At 36.9% G+C, this 21,529-nt stretch overlaps 2 protein-coding genes across 5 annotated transcripts in view; one reads left to right on the top strand and one right to left on the bottom strand.

Moving 5' to 3' along the window:
- Nucleotides 1-2,390, bottom strand: part of slc8a4a (solute carrier family 8 member 4a) — a 28,141-nt gene extending 25,751 nt beyond the window's left edge. The window contains exons 1-2 of one of the 3 annotated variants that reach the window (XM_077546453.1): nt 2,027-2,390; nt 1,050-1,109 (exon numbers count right to left, since the gene is read on the bottom strand). The gene's annotated coding sequence lies outside the window, so the exon portion shown is untranslated. Of the gene's footprint in view, nt 1-1,049; nt 1,110-1,236; nt 1,841-1,903; nt 1,957-2,026 lie in introns of those variants that run through there. The other 2 variants (XM_077546455.1, XM_077546454.1) reach the window with 2 other exon arrangements.
- Nucleotides 1-21,176, top strand: part of cnih2 (cornichon family AMPA receptor auxiliary protein 2) — a 40,478-nt gene extending 19,302 nt beyond the window's left edge. Inside the window, exons 1-7 of one of the 2 annotated variants that reach the window (XM_077546456.1) lie at nt 8,175-8,569; nt 9,991-10,239; nt 12,832-12,900; nt 15,287-15,334; nt 16,625-16,737; nt 16,818-16,961; nt 18,358-21,176. In XM_077546456.1, the coding sequence (XP_077402582.1) occupies nt 10,159-10,239; nt 12,832-12,900; nt 15,287-15,334; nt 16,625-16,737; nt 16,818-16,961; nt 18,358-18,385 (483 nt within the window). In that variant the 5' untranslated portion in view covers nt 8,175-8,569; nt 9,991-10,158 and the 3' untranslated portion in view covers nt 18,386-21,176. Of the gene's footprint in view, nt 1-8,174; nt 8,570-9,990; nt 10,240-12,831; nt 12,901-15,286; nt 15,335-16,624; nt 16,738-16,817; nt 16,962-18,357 lie in introns of those variants that run through there. The other variant, XM_077546457.1, reaches the window with a different exon arrangement.
- The last annotated feature ends 353 nt before the right edge of the window (nt 21,177-21,529 follow it).

The following is a 21,529-nucleotide window of genomic DNA, read 5'->3' as shown; positions in this document are numbered from 1 at the left end:
AATTTAATGCAATTTCTTGTGCACAAATGTTGAGTGGGTGGTGTTTCTATGGAAATAGCAAACTCACCAACTGGTGGGATTACGGAGAAATGCTTCTGCTGTTTGCTCGATGGCACACCTTTAACGCCATTAACAGGTAGCAACAAGCCAATGTCATTATTCAAGGCGATTCACTCATTTTCACGAATTATCACATTATTTAGATTTTTTTTTTATATACTCTCGACTCTATCCAAAAGAGAAAACTGTCCCTGCTAGGATTTAACATGTATTCACCCGGCAAGTTAAATAAACATTAAAAGACAACACATGACTGGATGGATGAATTTTGTGATTTACTATTTTTATAAAAGCCAAAATTGCATTTAATTGTGTTAAACATATTTCCAAAAATAAATGTAAATAATTAGACAGCAATAATTAATTCAACACCTACTGAGATACATTTTTACACTGAGCTGGAGTTAAAACAACCCTAGTGGCAGTTGAAATTTAACACTAGTCAACATTTGTCAGTGTTGATTTTATGCCGCACTAGTGTTTAGTGTTCTAACACTCAAAACAAGTTGCTTTCATTAACACTAGAAATGTTAACATTAACTCATGAAAGGCCAGAATTGAAAAGACCAAACTTTAACACTCCCTTTTTTTTTTTTCCTGTGCAGTCTTGTTAGTGAGTAAAAATGACTTCAAACTCTTTTTGTTGAAATCGTATCTAAGGAGAAGGAAAATGGCGCTGACTTTGTAGAAAAGTGCAGGTGCGAAGACGGGGCTTAATTACATCCCTGCAGAGTTATTCTAACACTCGGTGATCAACTGCAAAATAACAATAATGTTAAAATCACATTTCAGGAGTTGAAATTAACTTCCCCAAATTTAACCCTAAAATTTTACCTGTCCAATTTTCTGCTGCGCACTAAATAATTACTATAATTAGGAATAACAATTATTTATTTCTATTTTATCTCTATGGGTAGGCTAATTAGGAAGTTGTTATTTTAAAGCATGAATTGCCTTTATTTAACATCAGAAGAGACATTTCGACTCACCTGCAGGCTCGGTGTTTGAAGTTGAATGCTTCAGAAGTGGAACGTACTTTGCATTTCTCTCTGCAGGGAAAAAATAAATAAAAAAAACTGGTTTATGATAAAATGCCTCGAGTTTCATCGCCATCATAAAAAGAGACAAGAGGGATTGAGATGATGTTTAGGAAGAAAGCGAATTGATTGATCTTACAGGTAGGGGGGTGGGGAAGGGGGTGTTCTAAGAGAACATTGCAGATGCAGGAGAAGAAAAGGAAAAAAAAGTCGATTATTAGCAGCAGTCTGTGCGTGAGGGGCTAATTGACGGCTCCATTTGATGCGCACAGCACAGCAGCGCCACGTGTGCTCACAGAAAGCCCCCAAAATCTCTAAGGAGCCTGCATGGGCTCCTCTTGCCTGCAGATGAGCAAAAGGAGGCAGCCGGAGTGGCGTCCACACAGCGAGCTGTTTGCTCCCCCAAATGATGTTCCCCGCTTGCGCTTATGTCTCGGAATTCCTTTTACATCAAACTTGACACCTCCGGATGACTTCTTCTTGTTGCTCCTCAAATCAGACCACAAATGTTTTTCTTTTTAAAAAAAAGAAAAATGATACAATAAAAAAATAAATACAACACACGCTCATTCATTCATCCGCAGCCCGATTGTCGGTGCGTAAAATAGAACCGACTCTCTTCTCTTTAGTCTCCGCGGAATGAGTCACAAATCCCGCTAAAGTGCCGTTACATGAAGGGGTTGCGGAGTGTTTCTTAATCCGACAAATGTTCAGAGAGTGGTTAAAAAAAAGGGGGGGGGGGGTGTAATGAGAATAGGCGTGAATGGATGGATGGTGATGAACCGAAAGCTGCACATCACACGGACCGGGGCAAGATGGATAACGAGCGAGTCGCTGCTGGTGCCGGCAGGCGAGAAAAAGAAGAGCGCGGTGTGATACGAAAATCAAATAATAAATAAATAAATAAATGCAAGTGTGGAGAGTCTTACTCTTGCGGGTGGGCAGCGTTGGCGCAAGAGGCGAGGAGCGAGAAGGAGGAGAAAACAGTAACACTGCAGTGGAGGAGACGAGGGAGGAGACGCCACACGCTCGATTCGGACCTTCTGACTGCGCATCAGGAGTCCACAGCCGACGACTCTTTTACTCCGGTTTGTTTTACATCGTCACTCATCGCCCGTCACCTGTTGTCGTCTCACAGCGAGACACACTCACTGGCCAGTTCATTAGGTACACCTGTGAAATCTAAAAAAAATAAATAAATAAAAAAAAAAGCCCTGTATCCAAAAGTCTGCCTTAACCCGTGGGCAGTATTTTATTTTGAAATGGCTTGGTCAGAACCAACAAAAAGCCCAAAAATGGTCACAATAACGCCTAGGGGTTAAAATAAGAACGATAACCGACAAACGCACGCAGCAAGTGGTGTAAAACTGCACTGCATTGAGTATTGAGAGCTGTTTCTTGTGATTTTATTCCCCAAACGAGGAAACAGAATTCTTCGAAACACTTGATACAAGCACAATTGTACACCGCAATCCACACATATGTATATCTATTAGTAACACTAGAGTGTTAGCCAACCATTTATAGGCTATCAGTTATAAATAAGATAAACGACTGTGTCACAGTTCTGAGTTTCAGGGTTCGACTCCAGACTTTCTTCTCAATCTCGTTGCCAATGTCGTGCCCACATGCGCCTACAGGCCCCAAGGACCACATGAGTAGCCCTGCTGGCCTGTTCTAAAAAGAGCTCAACCAGTGATGGGGTAATTGCGATTTCCCAGGAATGTTGTGTTGGCCATTAGAAAATGTGAACACCGGCAGATATTTATAGAAATAAAAATGTTATATATTGATATTTGATATGAAGCGATTACATTTTTTTTAATCGTAATTAATCACATGACTTCGCTAGTTAACTCACGGTTAATCATAAATTTTATATCTGTTCTAAATGTACAATAAAAAAAAAATCTAGGTTTTCATACTCTTATTAACAAAAGTGGAAAAAAAAAGTTAAACTAATAGAAATAGTTCAAATGATTTTTTTGACGTCTATAGTCGTCAATGGCAGTGAATGAGTTAACATAACATCCGTTGCAAATGTGCAAAATTATAAATTTAGGGCATAACGGTGAAATACTATATGTTGCTTCCACCCATGATCCAAATGCAAGCTCTTTTGCTTTGTGAAGACTAAATTGTCCATAGGTGTGAATGTGAATGGCAAGTGGCTTAAATAAGTGTGGGTGGGCTTATCATCTGGCATTTCTTCTTCTGTGGTTGCTACAAGCTGTTCCCTTTAATAACTGTCAGAAAGGAGCCTTGTTGTTAAGTGCAATAGTATGATTTAATAATGAGCAACAACAGCAAAGAGGCAGATGTGGTAACTATTAGGCACGCATGAGCTTGTTGGAATTGGATGTTGTTCTTTCACTTTTTTTTTATTCAGGGGTCATCATAGCAAATCATCCTCTCCTATCTTCTATTTCTTCTCTTTTAACTTCAACATATCGCGATTAGATGTCGATCACCTGCAGAGACACTCAATTTTCTCCCCCTTTCCATCTGGAATTTTTTTTAAATATAGTTATATGTAATATGGTGTCCTTTACAGTGATGCCGATTATGTTTATGTTAATAATTAAGCTTAATTGCCATTAATAGGTAAACAAATCCTTGGCAACAAAAGTGAGAACACCCCTTCCAGGAAACAGTTAGTCATTTTCCTTTCCCAGTGTGATGTAGCTCATTAGTGTTACAAGGAAATGACAAACCATGCTTAATTTGGACATTTTCCCGTAGGGGTGTACTCACTTTTGTTGCCAAGGGATTTTCACATTGTTGTATAAACTGACTGCTTTTCATTTTGTCAAAGTGTAATTTCTTCAGTGTTGTCCCATGAAAATATATAATCAAATATTCAATCATTTGCTTTGCTTTGGTTTTCAGCGAGGACCATCGTCTTAGCTTGATTCTATGTGACATCATCTTAAGAGATTTCTTACTGAATCCCAACATTTAAGTGCGCCATTGAGCACTAGGGGTGGGAATTTTTGCGTGAGCGATTCGATTCAGAATCGATTTTCGATTAAGAACGATTTTTGATTCACAATGATTTGACTGACAATAATTTTTGCTTCAATTTCAAGGAATTGTAATGATCTACTCCAGTCTGACTCGCTAATGCTAATTAGAGCGCTACTCGCTGCACTTTTATCACTGAAAAGAACGGCTCCACGCTGCAAAAAAAGCTACTTTTATTGGAATAACTTGATCGTGACTTTTTCCTTCTACTCTCTAATGTGGCTACAACTTAACAGTGTATCAGACCGCGTGGAACCACACTGCCCCTCAGTGGCCCAATTGGGTGCAACATGAACAGCGCTCCCAATAAAGGCACACACAAACAAAGGGAAAACAGTATATAATAATGTAAATAAAATCGATTTTGGGACATTTAAAATCGATTCTGAATCGTACTAAATGAGAATCGCGATTCTTATGAGAATCGATTTTTTGGCACACCCTTATTGAGTACATATCACAGGCATAAAAACGGAATAAAATATTACACTTGTGACGTTATCATTAACTAAAATATGTCACACCATGTTTAATAACATTAACACTTGATTTGATCCATGCTAGTTTATTGAGTAAAAAGAAAAAAAAGAAAAAGGTAATGTCTTTTCAGTGCAAATGACGTTTCAGCAACATCACTGACTTTGTTTCTGTTGCTATGGTAATATTTGCGCCACGGAACATCCATAGATGGGAGACATTTTTATCACTCTCGTCCAGTTGAGTTATTTGCTCGGCACATGCTCGGAAATGCTCGTTGCTGTGCATTTCATTGTCTATTGTGTTGCTTCAAGCATAACGCTGCCAGGGCAACCAATAAGGAGCAGTGTTCTTGTTGCTGCCATGAAGACAGACGCACAATTTTCAATTTGATGTCGTCTATCATTACCAGGCCATTACAACATGAAGTGCACTCACAATAATTAGACTTGCACAATGCAATTAGATCTAATACCAGATCCGTATTAGTCATGTTTATTTTTGTGGTTTGCATTAGTGGGAAACTATACCAAGGACTGGTTGGCGACCAATTACGGCACACATTATATCATTAGAATTTATTCAATATTGCAAACGTGTCAAATTGATGATAGAAAGACACACGTATGGGTCAAGTGTAATATCTCCGGGCTTGTTTGAGACTCACTTTAATTGCTATAAAGTACTCAAGAACATATAAAGCACAGGCTCAAAGGTCATGAGAAGTTTAATTGACTTTTCTTTGTGTATAAGCATATAGATGGTGCCGCTAACATCATATCGTTCCCCAAGGATGGCTACATTCCTCGCTGCAATATCTCACTAAATGCTGCACTTAGTCGCTCAATTCACAGAGCAACGCTTTCGGTCCCACCCAAACGACACGACTGAGGTTAATTGGTTTTCTGTCTGGTTTAGGACGGAGCTTTCCATCAAACCTGGCTGCAGATTGTCATCCGAATTAGCAATGCGGATGTTTTTCTATATATGTAGTCTTAATGGCATAATGGAAGCTGTTGTACATAAAGTTCCACAGCAGGTATTTAGAAACGGTGGTGAGTCATTTAATAATCAGTCCAGTTAGACACTTAATGAGTCCATCTGTTGCTGTTCCTCTCTCCAGCATGTCGCCATCTTGTGGATCGTTTAGTATCTGTCGCTCTTCATCTGCAGCATCAAACTGATGAGAACATTGCTGCGTGCTGCCCTTTTCCCGAGAGGATTAAACGTGTCAATCTCCAATTTATCATCATTACAAAAATAAATAATGCAGTAGATTCCACATTGATTATTGAAAGTACACATAGAGAAAATCTGAATTGTTTATGATATGTTCTAATCTATACGGTCTCACTAGTCTCACATTCTGATTAATAATACGTTTATCCAGCTCAGAGGCGGCCATTTTGCCACTTGCTGTCGCCTGAAAATGACATCACCACTCGCGCCGCACCTGTTTTCTGAGTTCGTGGGACATTTGCCAGCTGAGGCGTGATTGGTCGTTGCCTAACTTAGCTGAGCACTCAGCAACTGTGATGACAGTTTCAGTTGACAAGAAATGTCAAAATGGCCGCCGCCTGAGATATGTATAAAATCAAGTGGATTGTGCTGCTTCATTCATATTCCACAGATACAATATTAATCAGAATGCCGTGTTTAGACTAGTGGACTTAACATATTAAAGTAAACAGAATTTTTGGGTTGTCTTCTTTTGTTTTGTTTTACCACTTAAGTATTAATAGCCACAATGACCCCCAGATATCATTACTGCACTGCCTTTTTGCTTGAATAAAATAATTGTATTGTCCAGTCCTGACTTTAATAATTCACGTTTTCTCCATGAATTATTGAACGTCATAGGTTGTGAACATTTGTCATAATTTAGGTGGATAAATGATCTTTATCGTCCACATTTCAAAGAAACACAATTATTCATTAGAATCATAGTGCCCCAGCCCTACACCAAGTTTACATTTTCTATATTAGTTACCAACACCCTATTTCTACCGCTAGAGGGCAGACTAGAGCCATTTATGGATCATCTGCTGTAATCGTTTATTTAAACATATATTTTGCTGTATATCTGACTGTTTTCTGTTCTTCAAAGCATCAACTGCCAAAATATTCAGATTAAAAATAAAAAATTTTAAAATAAATTAAAAATTAAAAATACAATTAAAAATAAATTTAAAATTAAAAATACAATTAAAAATAATATAGGCTATTTTCACAGGGCAAATATAGACAGACATATATGTAACATCCATGTTTTTGGGATGTGGGAGTACAACAGGAAGGCTGCAGTCAAGATTGAAAACAGGAGGCGTTTTAACCATTGCGCCACCGTGCTGTCAACTCAATCAAATGATTTGTTCAAATGAAATTAAAAAGCACAAACTCCTGGAAACCAGAGGAAAAATCAGTTCATTCTGGAAAGTTGTTCTTTATGATTAATGAGTTGTATCATGTTTTATTGTTAACTGCAAAGTATTTGTGTAGGGCAGGAGGGGAGTCGCTAATCATAGTTATTACTCCTGAGAGTTATAGAAATATGTGGAGTAATGGCCCTTTGTCAGCCTGACCACCGGTCAATTACAAAAGAGTGATTGGTTTTGATATAGCTCAACAATAGTTCCATGCTAAAGCCAGATTGGATGGTCTGAACGCCATGTAACCTCCTTAAAGTTTTCGTAGGAGGTCAAAGGTGATGAAGTAGGGAAAGAATGGGCATCATGAAAATAGTCTGAATAATCTGAGATTGTGGGTTAAAATTCTCAGATAGACTGTGTGGAATTTGTATGTTCTCCCCTTTTAGAATTTGCAGCGCTGTTGAATTCAGATTAGTCTCCTCCATACATACTGGGTTTTCGTGATGCAGATGTAGAACTACATCAAATTGTATTAAACACAATGTATGGCAAAAAAATAGGCTGCTATACAGTATTTTTATATGCCTTGGCACTGAGTTCTGCTTTTGCACTTTTGACACTTGACATTTAATATTTGGGACATACAGGAAGTGTATTTTGGGTCCTTTCACTTTAAACTGAGTAAAAACACTTAAGATGTAGAGTGATGTGAAATGAGACACTTCCCCTTTGAGGTTGGGGGCACCAATAAGTGCCTACAGCTGCTTGGTCGTGCTATGTTATTCCATACAATGATTGCTGGTCTTTTTTTTTCTAGTCTTCAATCATTTCCATCTTTCACATCACAACAGGAAATGCTTATAACGAGACAAAATTGTAATGAAGCTGAGATGGACCTTTAACGACCGCACCGTTCATCTATGACACTTTTGGAATGTGAGGTTGGAAATAAGGAGAATTACAGAACGGCGGATTGAAATAATTGGTGAATGGGTACAATAGAGTTGCAGACAAAAGGGAAAAAACATTTTCTGGTTGCCCTGCCCCCTCATCAGCCTCTGGGGAACAGGCGATTATGGAAATGTATAAATGAGAGAGGCGATTATGGAAATGTATAAATGAGAGAGAGAGAGAGGGGGAGGAGAGAGAGAGAGAGAGAGAGAGAGAGAGAGAGAGAGAGAGGAGAGAGAGAGAGAGAGAGGGAAAACCGGGTGACGCGATTGGCTGCTCCTTCCAATATTGAGCATAATAGAAATACATCTCTCCCAGTCAAAGGAAGCAGACGGGCAGAAGAGTCAGAAAATAAAGAAACACGCTCTGCGTTTTTTTTTCTATCATAGATTTTTTTTTTTTTAAGACAGAGAGGACAGGGAGAACAAAAGAACGATGTGGAAAATGGTATTTTTGAAGTCCAAATCCTTTTGTTGACATGTTTTCTTAAGAATTTAACCAGACAGCCGAGCCTCTTTTAAATGTTGATGAGTGGAGATGGTTTAGGGATGAGAGACGAGAGTTGTGACATGCTGTCGACCCAAATTGACCAAGACGCGGACCGAGTGGAATGTTCTGTTCTGTGGCAGATACGTCATCAGCCAGAAACAGGTACTCGCCGCTCAATACTCTGACATCAGTCCACAATGTTACTCCACTGTCCTTCTACTGACGATTTACTTAGATTTGCTTCTAATCATTTCCGCCTAAAACTCTTATTTTCTATAAGCCTTGCAATGATCCATTCATCGACTCTTCACGCTTTCAACTTAAGGAAGACATCAAGAGACCGCTTGTGTAACAAGGCAACAGTTGGGCAGAACACTTCGCTCGTGTTTTACTAATAAGCAACAATTGGACTGAAAGCCATAAAAGAAAAATGCTTAAGCATCTTTGACAATAATTCTCAAAAATATTTCTGCTGTCATTTGTTGGTCAGTGGGAATATAAAGTATGTGATGAATGTTCATATTGCTATGTCCAAACTTTTCCTTCCGAGGGCCACATACAGAAAAAATTGAAGGACGCAAGGGCCATTTTGATTTTTTTTTGTTTACTTTAATTGATCACACTAAAATCAGACAGTCAAGCAATTGTATATTGTGTATATATTGCAGTGTTTTTGAAAAAACGCAACATGAACAGCTATCTATAAGACAAATATTTAAGAATTTTACCAAATTTGGGGGTGTTCCGAGACCCTGTAACCCACTCCAAAATATCTGCCCCTGCACTGAACACAACAGCTAAATCCCATCCCTGTATTCAGAACCAAAACAGGATCAATACAGGAATGTCATGAACTGACCATTTAAAGAGCAGTTAGAGTTGTAACGATAACGCAGCACATCTGTTAAAAAAAAGTCAGATTGATTTCCATTTGTGCAGTTCTAACATCCTCTGATGGCTAGTTTTTTCTTTTGTGCAGTTGAATTTTCACAAGGCATGTTTTGGCCTTTCTATGTTTAAAATGTCCGCTAATGGTCAGATGAAAGTCAATATTAAGTCTTATTAGATTGTGGGTTGTTTATATGCATTGCTCTTATGTAGAAAAGCACAATCTTGTGTTGTTGTTTTTTTTAGTATGAGGTCATTTGTTTGCAATATTGTAACCTTTTTTAGAACGCCAAACTCCCCACAATATCGCCATAATTATCATACCATGAGCTTCATATCGTGATAATATCATATCGTGATGTTTGGATATTGTTACATCATTAGTGTGATATGCTCACAATTCTGTTCTTGGAAGTAGAGGAATCCATTATTGCTTGTAAAAAGAAATAAATAATAAATAAATAAAGAGATATGTTGTTAGTTGTTTAATTGTAATGAGCTCATTTGCACCTTTGTATATTTTAAAAGGCTTTACAGTATATAAAACTTTTTTTTTAGTAGCAAACGTCCTTTTTGTAGTATTTGTCGCGGACCGCTTAAATACGGACAACGGGCCGCAATTGGCCCCCGGGCCACAGTTTGAACACCTTTCTAAACTGCACGACACTGAAACTAGAACTTATTCTTAATTACAGCTGAAACTGAGTGCTCGATCCAGAGCTGCACCTGAGAGGCTCAAAGCGAGAAAGACAAATCTCCCCAGGGAGAAGAAGGCTGCAGGAAGCCACAGACCGAGAGAGACAAAGGGGGTCTTCCCTTTATCTCTCTCGACCCGTCTCGTCGTCAGGCTGGCTGGCACCGCCATGGCGTTCACCTTTGCGGCCTTCTGCTACATGCTCACCTTGGTGCTGTGCGCCGCCCTCATCTTCTTTGTCATCTGGCAGGTGAGAACAGCGCTTAAAAGTGGATTCACGCGGGGGGTCGGACAGCAAACCTTTGCACAAGTCAGACAAACACATCCGCCCACACGTAGTTGTACAAGCGCAACACAGCAGAGGCACCTCCAGAAGCGATCAGGTGCACATGTGTATGTCACAGCTGGGATGAATGTAAGTAATGATGTCACTTTGTAGCTGAAGACAAGCTCTTTGGAAAGTAATTGCGTGTGTATGTCACTGTCAGGTGCTTTTAAATGGCCTGTGAAAAAGCATCATGTGGCACATTGTTCTTGTGCATGGCAAACAGCGGAACAAGAGGATATAATGACTCGATTGGGAGTCTCTGAAGCAATTTTTTTTTTTAAATAATAATAATAATTAAAAAAAATAATTAACAAAAAATAATAATAAAAAAAATTATATTTAAAAAAAACTGAGCAATGATGATGACATGTCAAATCAGTAAAATTACCGAATGAACAATACTGAGCTCTGAAAAAAAAAAAAAAGGGAGTCTCTGAAACACTGAATTGTGTATGTGTGCAACCCCACAGCGTCACTCTCTCCAAGAGTGATTCATTTCGCTTTGAAACACCCCACAAACACGGCAGACGCCCTGCAGACATGAGCTGGAAAAGCTCCAAAATACAAGTTAACCCAAAAATGTTCTTTATCATCTCGGAGGGCGGCCATTTTACGTCTTGCTCGCGACTGAAAATGACATCACAGCTGCTCAGGTAACAACCAATCACGGCTCACCTGTTTTCTGAGCTTGGTCATGTAACGTTGGCAAAGCTGAGCTGTGATTGGTCATTACCTGAGCCCTGAGCAAACGTAATGTAATCTTAAATTGACGACATGTGGCAAAATGGCCGCCCCCCTGAGATGGATAAAAATGGGTGGATTTTGCTGCTTAATTCATATTCCACAAACACAATATTAATCAGAATGCCGTGTTGAGATGAGTGGTGCTGCGTAGAACTTATTATTGTAAAAAATAAAATAAAATTGGAGTTGACTTCCCTTTCCCAGAATATTTGATATTATATTTGATATTGGTTATGCTTAAACTAAGGGAGAGACAACCCTACTAAATTCTCATCAGAACAGCTTTCTCCCCCTACTCGGCTCCATCCATGTATGTTGACAAATCCACAATAAACCCGCTCCTCAAACAAGGTGTTCAACACCACCGCAAACGGCACATAATGGATTCAGGGAGGCGGCAAAGCACTCATGTTGCCCGGACTACCTGGTACGAATCGGCCGCAGTTTTCCCGTCAAATTTGCACAGATGTCACCAGAGACTTCCGCCGGGATACGCTCCACAACAATCGCGAGGACGACATAATATGGCCTTCAAAATACTTGACAGAAATCTGAGACTGCAAATGACGAACGGTGTGACTTTAGTGACTACATATTAGTCAGTCGGCGTGTCTGTGTGAGAAAGAAAGGGGGCGGAGGGGAAAAGGCAGCGGATGTCTGGCTTGCCGTTCAACCATGTGATTGAAAGAAACGATGATCTCGAACCACCCACCACCATCATCATTCCCCCAGCGAGCCTCAACGCACTGCCAGAATATCCCAATTGAAATCGGCTGTCAGCCAATCAGATCGTTTGCTCACTTACATTAGTAACCATGGCACCCACTGAGGGGTTTGCCTTGGCTGTTGCTATGGAAACTGTATCTGTTTACAAACGTGAGAAAGGATTGAGAGAGTCACGGAAACGTTCACTTTGCATGTTTGCTGTCAATTTTGTTATCAAATTCCAACCAAAGATACATTTAGTGGCATGTGTGTAGATTTGTATTTTGTTTTATTTATTATAATATTCATTTTTGCAGAAATATCAGGAAAAACATTATGTGGCTAATTAAATTATGCTTTCAGAAACCGAAACAAAACAAAGCTCAATTTTTTTGTTCTAGCATTTAATAAACATTCAGTAGAGACATTAAAATTAGCATTATGCACTGCATTTTTTTTCCCCCCCAGGAGAGCTCAGTATTGTTCATTCGATTTGACATCATCATTGCTCTCCTTTTTTAAAAAAAACAAATAAATTAAAAAAAAAATAATAAATGTTTTTTATTTATTTATTTATTTTAAATATATATACATATATATACATATACACACACACACATATATATATATATATATATATATATATATATATATATATATATATATATATATAGTTTTTTTTGTATGTGGGTGAGTATGTGGGTGTGCGTGCGTGCGTGCTTGCGAGCGTGTGTGTATTCATCAGTTCACCTAAAGCCCATTAAAAAAAATCTCCTACTAATAATATAATATAATAATAAATTGCCAAATGCAGAAACATCAATGTAAGTTATCACAATGTAGTGGCTCTCGCTAACAGACAGAATTAAGTAACCAGAATTAGGTTAAAAAATTCTATATACGTAGACCATGTTTCTATAATTTTTTTTTTTAGTTCTTTGTTATTATTCATAAACTGTCATCATGTAGAGGTCATAAACACAAACTTTTAGCATCCGCATGTCTTCACTAGAACATTCTAAGGCGTGTGAATGTAAACAAGTGCACGTGTGCTGTCTTTCACAGATTATTGCGTTTGATGAGCTACGAACAGACTTCAAAAACCCCATCGACCAGAGCAATCCTACCAGGGCGGTAAGAGACGCCTTGTGTTGCATGTGCAAGCAGAAAAATCTACCTGGAAGTGTCAAAAACATTCAGGCATTCTTGTTCTTTTGATGGATGGAGGATTTTTTTTTTCCACATCAGAGTTCCTATTAGTCATCAGAGAAAATCGGACTTATCACAATGAAGAAAATGTTGCTTTTTTTTCCTCAGGACGCTCATTGTTTTAAACTCTTGTTTGTATGCAGATTTAACATGAACTCATTCACTTCCATTGACGGCTATAAATGTCAAAAATTCATTTGAAGTATTTCTATTAGTTTAACATTTGTTCCACTTTTGTTAACAATTGAGTATAAAAACCTAGATTTTTTTTAATTGGACATTTAGAACAGATATAAAATTTGTGATTAATCGTGAGTTAATTCGTAAAGTCATGCGATTAAAAAAATTAATTGCCTGTCACCCCTAATTTTTATTCTTTTTTTTTTAAATGAATTTATGGCAGTGAATGAGTTAATTTTCCCAAATGACATATTAAATGACAATAATGATAATTGCCTGACGTCCTGAATTTTTAATAATCTTTTTTCTTTTTTTTATTCATTCACTGCCATTGATGGCTATAAATGTAAAAAAAAAAAATCATTTCAACTATTTCTATTAGTTTAACATTTTCTCCACGTTTGTTAACAAGAGTATGAAAATCTAGAATTTTTTTTTATTGTACATTTAGAACGGATATAAAATTTGTGATTAATTGTTAGTTAACTAGTGAAGTCATGCGATTAATTACAATTCAAAAAATGAATTGCCTGTCACCCCTAATTTTTATTCTTTTTTTTTTTTTTTATGAATTTATGGCAGTGAATGAGTTAATTTTCCCAAATGACATTATCTCATTTGCGCAATACATTTATAGTCTAGACCTGATGCAAATGAGGCCACTATTTACACAATGGGATCACAAGTTCAAACATTGTACAAAGTTTCATCTCATTCAATAAGAGCAGAGAATTGATGAATAAATGAATGAAAAGGTTTACATTTCTGTTGACAACGTAAAACAGTGCTGACTGCTATTATACACTTTGCAAGTCGGCTGTGAGATTCTTAGCGAATGTTCCAGCAACAATGTGAGGCTGCAAAGTGAGAGTGATGAGGAGTGGGAGAGGAAACTGTGAAATCAGGCTGTGGGAGTGCGTGGAGGCGTGCCAGCATGTACGCACACACACACACTTATACAGAATGAAAATATATTTTCCTAGCATTATCTTTATCAGGACTAATCAAAATGTCCAGAAAATGAAAAATGTCACTTTAACAAGCAGAGAGAGAAAGAGAGAGCAGCAAATAAAAAAGAAAAGTCCATTGTATAAATTTTACTCCCAAAACTGAAACACATCTGTATTTTATGTTGTCCTCAGACTCCTCACTTTACATGTTTCAAAAATAAACAAATCCTTCAAATGATAGTTTTCTTCACTTAATTAAAAAAAAAAAAAATCCAAATCAGGCAGACTTTTGTTTACTGCACGAAAAAGCATTCTCCAGTGTTTTCAAATACACGATAACCATAAGTTTAAAAAAAAAAATAAAAAATCGTATAAATAATTTAGTAAGTAAGTAAATAATTGAGTTTTTCCCTGTAATTTAATAATTGGGTCTATTTTTGTTTTCTATACACATTGTTCAAAACTTCAACACAAAATGACAGAAGAGTACATTATATGAAGACCTCTCTTTTACTTTATAAAGAATAGCCACGGATTTAGTAAACCTTATGTTATATGCACCTGAAAGGGGCGCAAACAAAAAAGTGTTTATGTTTAAATACGTTAAAAAGGGATGTAGTGCAAATGTGCAACAACATACAGGACATGACATACATAAGGCAAACCAAGTCCGGAAGGATAAGTGAGTGTGAGGTTTTGAAACCAGAACCAGGGCAGAGTCCACTTTGAGGCAATCTGGGGAATTTGAATTCATCTTCCACGAGGGGCTCTGGCTGATATCATTGGAGTTGAAATAGATGTCTTAATACTGAAAGGCAAAACAAGATTACAGGAGAACATCTAAATAAACCTGCAGTTATTTTTATCTTCACCCATCCTGGTTATAGAAACATACTGAGCCAAGTTTATTATTATTATTATTATTATTATTACAAAAATAACTAATTTGTCATACGGCATAATTGAGGCTACAATCATAAGCTTAAAAAATAATAATAATTTAATATATATTTTTAAAAACTGCAGTAGTTTTGAAAAACTGCTTTAATTCACTATGAAAGTTTTTTTTTTTTTTTTTGAATGTCTTTCAGACTAAAAAGAGCCACCATATTAAGCATTGAAATTAAGAAATGGATGTGGAAGAATAAAAGACTGTCTTTTTCCTTGTGCCCGATCCACAGAGGGAAAGGATTCTCAATATCGAGCGAATCTGCAACCTTCTTCGCAGAGTGAGTAACGTCGGCTTTTCACCTGCCACAGCTCGATAACGACACCGGGGGGGCTTCATTTGTCTCCCCCTCTGTTGGGAGCGCCATGAACGCACTCTCCATTTCACGTGGAGCCACCTTCACTGCTTCACTCAACACCCACACACTGATTCATAACTCTTACATGATCATATAGGGATTCTTCTTACACATTTTACAGACAAAACATTGTCTGTCATATCCGTCACACAGAGGAAGACATTTTGAAATTCATGAAATCCGATTAACTCATTCACTGCCATTGCCTGCTATAGATGTCAAAAATTCATTTGAACTATTTCTATTAGTTTTACACTTTTCCCACTTTTGTCAATAAGAGTATGAAAATATATATTTTTTATACGTTTAAAACAGATATAAAATTTGTGATTAATCGTGAGTTAATTATTGAAGTTATGAGATTAATTATAATTAAAAATTTTAATCGCCTTGCAATTTAAAAAAAATAAAAAAGATTATTAAAAATTTGGGGCGTCAGGCGGTTAAAATTTTATTATTATTAACTATTTCTATGAGTTTAATTTTTTTTCCCACTTTTGTTAACAAGAGCATGAAAACCTAGAAACAAATATTGTACATTTAGAACAGATATAAAATGTGTGATTAATCGTGAGTTAACTATTGAAGTCATGCAATTAATTACAATTTTAAAAGAAATAATCGCTTGACGCGATAAAAAAAGAGAAAAGATTATTAAAAAATTAGGGGCGTCGTTACAATTTTTTTTATTGTAATTAATTGCATGACTTCACTAGTTAACTCACGATTAATCACAATTTTTTTTATCTGTTCTAAATGTACAATTAAAAAAATCAAGTTTTTCACACTCTTGTTAACAAAAGGGTGAAAAAATGTTCAACTAATAGAAATAGTTCAAATGAATTTTTGACGTCTATAGCCGTCAATGGCAGTGAATGAGTCAAGTGGGGCAAATGATCAAAATCATAAGAACATGTACATGTAGGATACAATGATATATGTCATATAAATACCATTATTGCGTATAGTGTAAGTAAAATAAGATACAATAATAATGAATTAATAAGATGTTTCTAATCATTTCAATCTCGTAGAATAATAGAGAAACCAAAATATGCTCAAATGTAGGTACAGTATGTCATTTTTAGGCGCTTTTATGTTGAGCACTTCATAGGTGCTAAATAAACTCAACTCTAAATGATTACATCTCCCTTGTAACACATATAGAACATTCTAGAAACTAGAAATCTCTCCTCTCTGTGCTGTTTTTAGTTGGTGGTACCGGAGTATTCTATCCATGGACTCTTTTGCCTAATGTTCATGTGTGCCGAAGAGTGGGTCACGCTTGGCTTAAATATCCCGCTTCTCTTCTACCATCTGTGGAGGTACGACTTGCGCGTGTCTTAAAAGTGCTTCCGATCCACGGGCGACAGTTAAAAAGTGAAACTTCTTATATTCTTCTCAGGTTTTTCCATCGACCAGCCGATGGGTCAGAGGTCATGTACGATCCCGTGAGTGTGATGAACGCTGACATTCTCAATTACTGTCAGAAGGAGTCGTGGTGTAAGCTGGGCTTTTATCTGGTCTCTTTCTTCTATTATCTCTACAGGTACGTTTAACTTGATAATCCCTTGGCTCTAAGGCTGTATTTATACAGGTTTCATTATTTATATATGACTTATTTTTTTAAACAGTAAATTGTTTTTTTAGTGCTATAGTGGTTAGTATATCCGCCTCGCAGTTCGGTGGTTAAGGGTTCAAATCTCAGTTTCGGTCTTAATGGGTGGCGTTTGCGTGTGCTCCCTGTGCTTGCATTGGTTTTCTCTGGCTTTCATTCCAAAAAAATACATGCTAAGTAAATTTTTCCATAGGCGTGAATGTGAAGAAAAATAGAGTAAAACTTTTAGTATTTTTAAAAAAAAAATTTTTTTAGCAAAGGTGCCAAATCCAGGTCTGTTTCATTATTTATATATATATATATATATATAAAAAAAATTTCCCGTTAATTGTTTTTTAGTGCTATAGTGGTTAGTATATCCGCCTCGCAGTTCGGTGGTTCAGGGTTCAAATCTCAGTTTCGTTCTTATTGGGTGGCGTTTGCGTGTGCTCCCTAGGCTTCCTCCCACATTCCAGAAAGTTACATGCTAAGTAAATTTTTCCATAAGCGTGAATGTGAAGAAAAATAGAGTAAAACTTTTAGTATTTTTTTTTTTAGCAAAGGTGCCAAATCCAGGTCTGTTTCATTATTTATATATATATATATATAAAAAAAATTCCCGTTAATTGTTTTTTAGTGCTATAGTGGTTAGTATATCCGCCTCGCAGTTCGGTGGTTCAGGGTTCAAATCTCAGTTTCGGTCTTATTGGGTGGCGTTTGCGCGTTCTCCCTGTGCTTGCATTGGTTTTCTCTGGCTTCCTCACACATTCCAAAAAAACACATGCTCAGTAAATTTTTCCATAGGCGTGAATGTGAAGAAAAATAGAGTGAAACTTTTTTTTTTTTTGTTTTTTTGCAAAGGTGCCAAATCCAGGTCCAGAAAGTAAAAACACTGCCACAATTTGACTTTAGCCGCCCACTGGTGCTTCTAGTCAACCGGCAGGTAGATCCGAGTTGACGCACCTTGTGGCTAAAGCCAAACTGTGGCAGGGTTTTTACTTTCTGGATAAAATTTGACACCTCTGATTTTTAGACATCCCAGCCCAGTATCCATACGTGGTAGGACCATTGGAAATCAAAGACAAAAAAAATTAAAATATGAAAAAAAAATGGAAAAAAATTAAAATAATAATAATAAAAATAATAATAATAATAAAAAATAAAGGAAATCAAAGACAGGTTCACTTACAACAAAATAAATGTGAAGATCTAAACCATTTGAGTCCTGTCATCCCACTTGACTTGTAAATGCAGCCTTAGATTCACTTACAATGTCTTAAGGCTTGCAACAAAAAGTATATTAACTCTTACCTTGTGTTTGTTGATCTTGATCTATTCATCGACCAAGCATGGTCTACGCCCTGGTGAGCTTCTAAGAGATTCTCACGCTGAGACCTTCAGAAGAGCATCTGAAAGGAAAGAACGGCGACATCAGCTTGGATTCCCCTCGATCCTACTTCGGAAGCTGAAACTTAAACCAACCCAACCCGAGCGCCATTGTGAATGTCAAGGTGTTGCCTCCGATCCATTTATATCGCTTTATTACAAAGACTGCTGTGAGACACGCGGACAAAGGAAAGGATGGAGGTTGAAAGTGAAGCCGATGATGGAAAAGGTGTTTGTGTTGCCTTTTTTTTTTTACGCCTCATTACAAATCTTAACAAGGACTCTGAAGGGCTGGAGCGATCTCGTGCTGCTCTTAACTGATCCAGTCGCTTAACTCACTGTGACTCTCCAAACGTTTAACTCGGGCTGGAACACAAAACAATTGGTCTGTCATTTTTTGACTTGGAAAATATTCCATATTTTGATAGATATCTCTAATATCCGACCACTGTTTGTTTTTTTTTTCCTGCTGTGTTGAGGATCACATTTTACTGTAAAATAGAGAAGAACTCAACTAAAGAAAATGCAGGCAGGGAAATTACAGATCGGTGCGTGCACAGCCACTTTCAATCAAGGTATAGAAAAAGGCTACCAAGGTCATCAAGGTCATTTTCCAACTATAAAAATAACAATGAAACAGCAAGGTTGAAGTTTCTATTCAACTTGAAAAGTATGCTAGCTGTAACTTTATTAACTTCCCGGTAAATGCCATAGAACCCCCCCCCCCCCTAACCCGCCACCCCACCCCCGCGCAACAGAGCTTTGTGCTCACAGATTCAATGCCAAAAGATTGTATATGAAAAACATTGTGCCAAAGAACAATTTGTGAAGTGAAAAAGCAACCATGAGGCTTGAGAAATACTGTACATCGTCACCTACTGTAAACTCAGCGGCGGCATAAAAAAAAAAAAAAAAAAAAAAAAATCTTATCTTGGTACAATGGTTTTCTTAAGAAGCAGAAGAAAAAAATAACTACAAAATATTCTTTGTTTTTTTGTGTGTGTGCAGAAACGGCCTTATTTACAGCTAAGTTTACGCGTTAGCGCCGACGCTAGCTACTTTAGCCACAGTGACATCTCACGTATGACAAGCAATTTAAAAACTCCAAACTAGCGACGCCATAGGTTCGATGACAATGTTTGTGTGTGTGCGTGCGTGCGTGCGTGACAGAGACTCAGCGCTAATGATTATTTCGGACGTGTAAAGAGTCGTTCCGCTCATCTAGATAACGCAATCGGAACACATGAAGTCATCGCCGCTTGATGACCAAGCCTTTGCTCATCTGCTCTCGCTCTCATGTGTTCATTAGTTTGTAGATAAGTGATGATTCCATTGTGACTTGAAGAGCAAGTAGGGGTGCAGAAATTCCGGGGGCCTGATAAAACAGTTTTCCCATTCGGCTCCATGTGTAATTAACAAGCGCTGATATAACATGTCTGGTGTTGCTACTTAGGAAAACGTGTCATGAGTACCGCAGCCTGTCGAAATATTTGAAGTATGGATCTTTTTTTTTTTTTTTTTAATAGACAGCAATACTAGGATTAAAGCCTAACAGGAATAAATTCAATTGTTTCCAAATGACACAAATAAACATGGGCTATTTTACCATGGACAACAATAACTTGATTTTATTCTTAATGACTGCATATTTACATTATTTACAATATTTCTTTCATGATTTAGCTTACATGTTACAGAACATATTTCTTACAGTGTATTGTTAATGATTTTTATCGTTCACGCTAATCTCATAATACAAACTGATAAACAGTAAAACTGAAGAAAAACAAAGCCATTGCCATATAAAAAATGCTTTCAAAAATCTCGGCGGGTTAAAGTGCAATTAAATGATTCATTAAGTTCAATGGAATGAAGCACATCATGAAATAAACAAAGGATTACAAAAAATTTAATAAAAATAAGGGAATAGGATTAAATGATGTTAATTTGTTAGCATGCATGTTTATCGCAAAAAAAAAAAAAGTAGGGCTGTCAAAGTTAAAGCGTTACGTTTTGAGATTAATACAAATTTTAATTTTAAGTGTTTAAAAAAAAAAAGAACTCAGTTTGATTTTACTTTTTTATAGTTTTACTTTAAAAAGTAATTACCCCAAATGACCAGTTCATTGACACACAACCTCATTAAAATGTCCCTTGGAAAATTCCAGAAAGGAAGAGGTAAAGAAAAATCTCAGAAATTATGGGAACTTCCAGTGTCAATGTGGATTTTTTTATTTTATTTTTAAAAAATAATTGAATGTGTTTCTAAACAACGGGAATGAGATTCATGTACTCAACAATCCCCCCCAACCCCCGAAGAAACACAAATCAATCCTGGCCACAATATTGAGGACACCTGCACAAGTTCATCATATCCAATACAAGAAATACATTAAAAAAAAAACAATTATTTGATATTAATGTCCTGTATTGACCACTCTCAAAAAGATCAGATTCAACGTCGTGCTGTTGTAAATGTTGTTGTGCGGGCGTACTTAATGTTGTGTCCATGAGTGATACGGTACATGACATTCGTTTGAATAAGTCAGGACAATCACCACTAAACACACAAGAGCAGTTGGAGAAATACAATTTGCTCGATCGTCTTTACTTCAGTTATTTCAGACATATATATTTGTAACCGTCTTTTATACATCTTTGGTCATTGTATGCTATAACCAGTTTGGTGGTTAACTTTAGATCTATCAGGTTACACTTTGATGTACAGTTCATAAACAAGCAATTCATATGTATTCTAATAAAATAATACAGCAGTGCAAATTTTATTTTTTTATTTTTTTATTTTTTTCCTGAGTCAGTATCTTGCCCAATTGTGTTGTTGTCTTTGCACAACTGATACTGTGCCAAGAACAGGAATTTAGATGTGAGGGAAAGGCACATTCATTTAAATACAGCTGAGGTGCAAAAGTTCATCGATTAATTGACAAGCAATCAATTACCAAATGAATCGACAACTCTCACCAGTAAATATTCTGGGATTTTCTGTAGTCCTCCTCGAAAGCAAACAGGTTATATTTGTGTTTAATCCAAATAGGACATTTGCAAATATCTGATTTTAGTTTGGAAAATGATGTTGACTGAATCATAATCAATTTTTATTTGGGAACAAAATA

This window comes from Vanacampus margaritifer, chromosome 16 (genome assembly GCF_051991255.1).
Source record: "Vanacampus margaritifer isolate UIUO_Vmar chromosome 16, RoL_Vmar_1.0, whole genome shotgun sequence".
Lineage (NCBI taxonomy): Eukaryota > Metazoa > Chordata > Actinopteri > Syngnathiformes > Syngnathidae > Vanacampus > Vanacampus margaritifer.
Note: the sequence above shows the minus strand (reverse complement) of the source record. Positions and strands in the feature narration are given on the sequence as shown.